General features: G+C 60.9%; 1 protein-coding gene across 1 annotated transcript; it reads left to right on the top strand.

Moving 5' to 3' along the window:
* Positions 1-842: 842 nt before the first annotated feature.
* On the top strand, positions 843-1558 carry Cldn14 (claudin 14). The gene has a single exon (XM_070028820.1). The coding sequence runs from the start codon at positions 846-848 to the stop codon at positions 1554-1556; it is 711 nt and encodes a 236-aa protein (XP_069884921.1). The 5' UTR covers positions 843-845; the 3' UTR covers positions 1557-1558.
* The last annotated feature ends 877 nt before the right edge of the window (positions 1559-2435 follow it).

The raw sequence follows: 2435 nt of genomic DNA, 5'->3' as shown, positions 1-2435 counted from the left end.
CAGACATTGAGCCCTGCCCCGTTAAACAGGGAGAGCTGGGGCTGAGAAGGTATGGGTACTTAAAACACTTTGCCCCTTCCTTTCCCCTCCATTTCCTCCCCTCCCTTCCCTCCCCCCTCCCCCCCAGCATTCTATTCCACGCACCTCCCCCAGGTGCTCTGTCCCCCACGCGGGGCTTTGGCTGTGTTTGAAACCTGAAGTCCCATCTCCACCATCAGGCGGGGTCTCTGTCTGGGGCATAGCTGTCTCCAGGCTGGGGGGGGGGGGTGAACCGGAGGGAGGGGACTGGGGAGGGACGGGGGGAGGGCAGCTGCCCCCTGACAGGCACTCAAGGCTGTTTCAAGGGTGTCACAGTCTAGAACAACTGTTCCTGGTGATTACAGACCAGACGGAAGGCAGGGAGATTGCCCTGTAACCAAAGTCCTTGAGGACAGACAGAAGGTAGAACTTCCCACCTAGGACTCCCACGAGTAAGTGCCAGAAGAAGCCAGAAACTGGGGCTCTGCGATATCCTTCCCTGAGGTCCTCAGAATGTGAAGGCCGCTGAGATCTACTGTGCACCTGTGCACCCCTCCCCTCCCCCAGCCCAGCTCTGCCCTTCCAGGGAAAGCAGCCCACCCCACCCCCCCATCAATCCTCAGGAGCCATTTTCCAGACTATGTTAATGCTCATTCCAGGCAACTATGCAAAAGCCAGAAAGAAAAGCACCGAGATAATGTTTAACCCGCGTCCTCTCTCTCCCGCCCCTCTCGGCTTTATTAGGACCTTGGCGGTTGTCGGAGGAGCTCTGTGATTCCGGGGTACCAGGGCGCGGCCAGGCCCGGTTAGTGCCCCCCCACCCCGGCATGGCCAGCTCGGCCGTGCAGCTCCTGGGCTTCCTGCTCAGCTTCCTGGGCCTGGTGGGCACGCTCATTACCACCATCCTGCCACACTGGCGGAGGACGGCGCACGTGGGCACCAACATCCTGACGGCCGTGTCCTACCTGAAGGGGCTGTGGATGGAGTGTGTGTGGCACAGTACGGGCATCTACCAGTGCCAGATCTACCGCTCGCTGCTGGCGCTGCCTCGAGACCTGCAGGCGGCCCGGGCCCTCATGGTCATCTCGTGCCTGCTGTCCGGCCTGGCCTGCGCCTGCGCCGTGGTGGGCATGAAGTGCACACGCTGTGCCAAGGGCACGCCGGCCAAGGCCACATTCGCCGCGCTGGGGGGCGGCCTCTTCCTGCTGGCCGGCCTGCTCTGCATGGTGGCCGTGGCCTGGACCACCCACGACGTGGTGCAGAATTTCTACAACCCCCTGCTGCCCAGCGGCATGAAGTTCGAGATCGGCCAGGCCCTCTACCTGGGTTTCATCGCCTCCTCCCTCTCGCTCATCGGTGGCACCCTGCTCTGTCTGGCCTGCCAGGAAGACGCCCCCTACAGGCCGTACCGAGGCCCGCCCAGGCCCGCCACCACCGCGGCGCCCGCCTACCACCCCCCGGCCGCCTACAAGGACAACCGGGCCCCCTCCGTGGCCTCGGCGTCGCACAGCGGGTACAGGCTGAACGACTACGTGTGAGTGACCCCTGGGGCCTGACCCTCTCCAGGAGGCCCTCTGGGCTGCTGGACACCCCCCCCCCACACACACACACATACACACACACATACCCTCTCTCTCTCCCCTGGACTCCCACTGGCACAGAGGCTCTGTTTACTGCTGGGCTGTTCGTGAGTCCAAAGAAATACTATGCACGTGAGAAAACGTGGCCCGGGCAGGAGGGGAGAGGAGGAGAGGAGAACGTGGCGTATACCAAAGACTTTCAAAACCCACCTTGCTGTTTTTGTATTTATTCTATGTATTTATGTGGCCAGAACACCTGCTCAATAAAGGGGAGTTTGGCCGCGAGCTGTGGACAGGGTAACGAGACAGCGCTGGGCAAAGGGCTGTTTGTGAGCTAGACGGCGGTAGTTTCTGTGTCCTCGCTGATGCTCATCTCAGCGGGAGCCTGTAGGGAGTTCACAGGGGTTGGAGGCTGTGTAGCCAAGATGACAAGCTCAGTGTGGCTACGTGTCATCGGCAGTGGCCAGCCCAGTGCATGATGGGAAAATTGAAGGCCAGCCTAGCCAGGCAAATGATGCCCGGGCTACCCCCAGCCCAGAGCATCTCTGCACCCCTGTAAAACTCACACGCAGGCAAGGGAGGAGGGACTTCCTTGAGAACCGAGAGTTGGAGTAGATCACAAAATAGTGGCCATGTCCATTTCCGCCCAGGAGCGATGGGCCCCGCACTTTGTAAAAGAGACAAATGAGAGCTGAGAGAGAAAGCGAAGCGTGCCTGGTGGCTTGGCTTTCTCAGCATTGGTAAGAAGCCCAGTTAGGAGCTAGCTTGCCCCCTTCCTAGGGGACCTTGGGGGGACCCCAGGGTTGCTTTTCTGGGGTGCCAGGCCAGCCATCATGA

This window comes from Dipodomys merriami, unplaced genomic scaffold (assembly GCF_024711535.1).
Source record: "Dipodomys merriami isolate MVZ:Mamm:240054 unplaced genomic scaffold, mDipMer1.0.p SCAF_2, whole genome shotgun sequence".
NCBI classification, from domain to species: domain Eukaryota; kingdom Metazoa; phylum Chordata; class Mammalia; order Rodentia; family Heteromyidae; genus Dipodomys; species Dipodomys merriami.
The sequence above is the reverse complement of the archived record's forward strand: the minus strand, read 5'-3'. Positions and strand labels throughout refer to the sequence as shown.

Coding starts and splice junctions, on each gene's coding strand:
- Cldn14 (XM_070028820.1), top strand. CDS start 846: ATGGCCAGCTCGGCCGTGCAGCTCCTGGGCTTCCTGCTCAGCTTCCTG.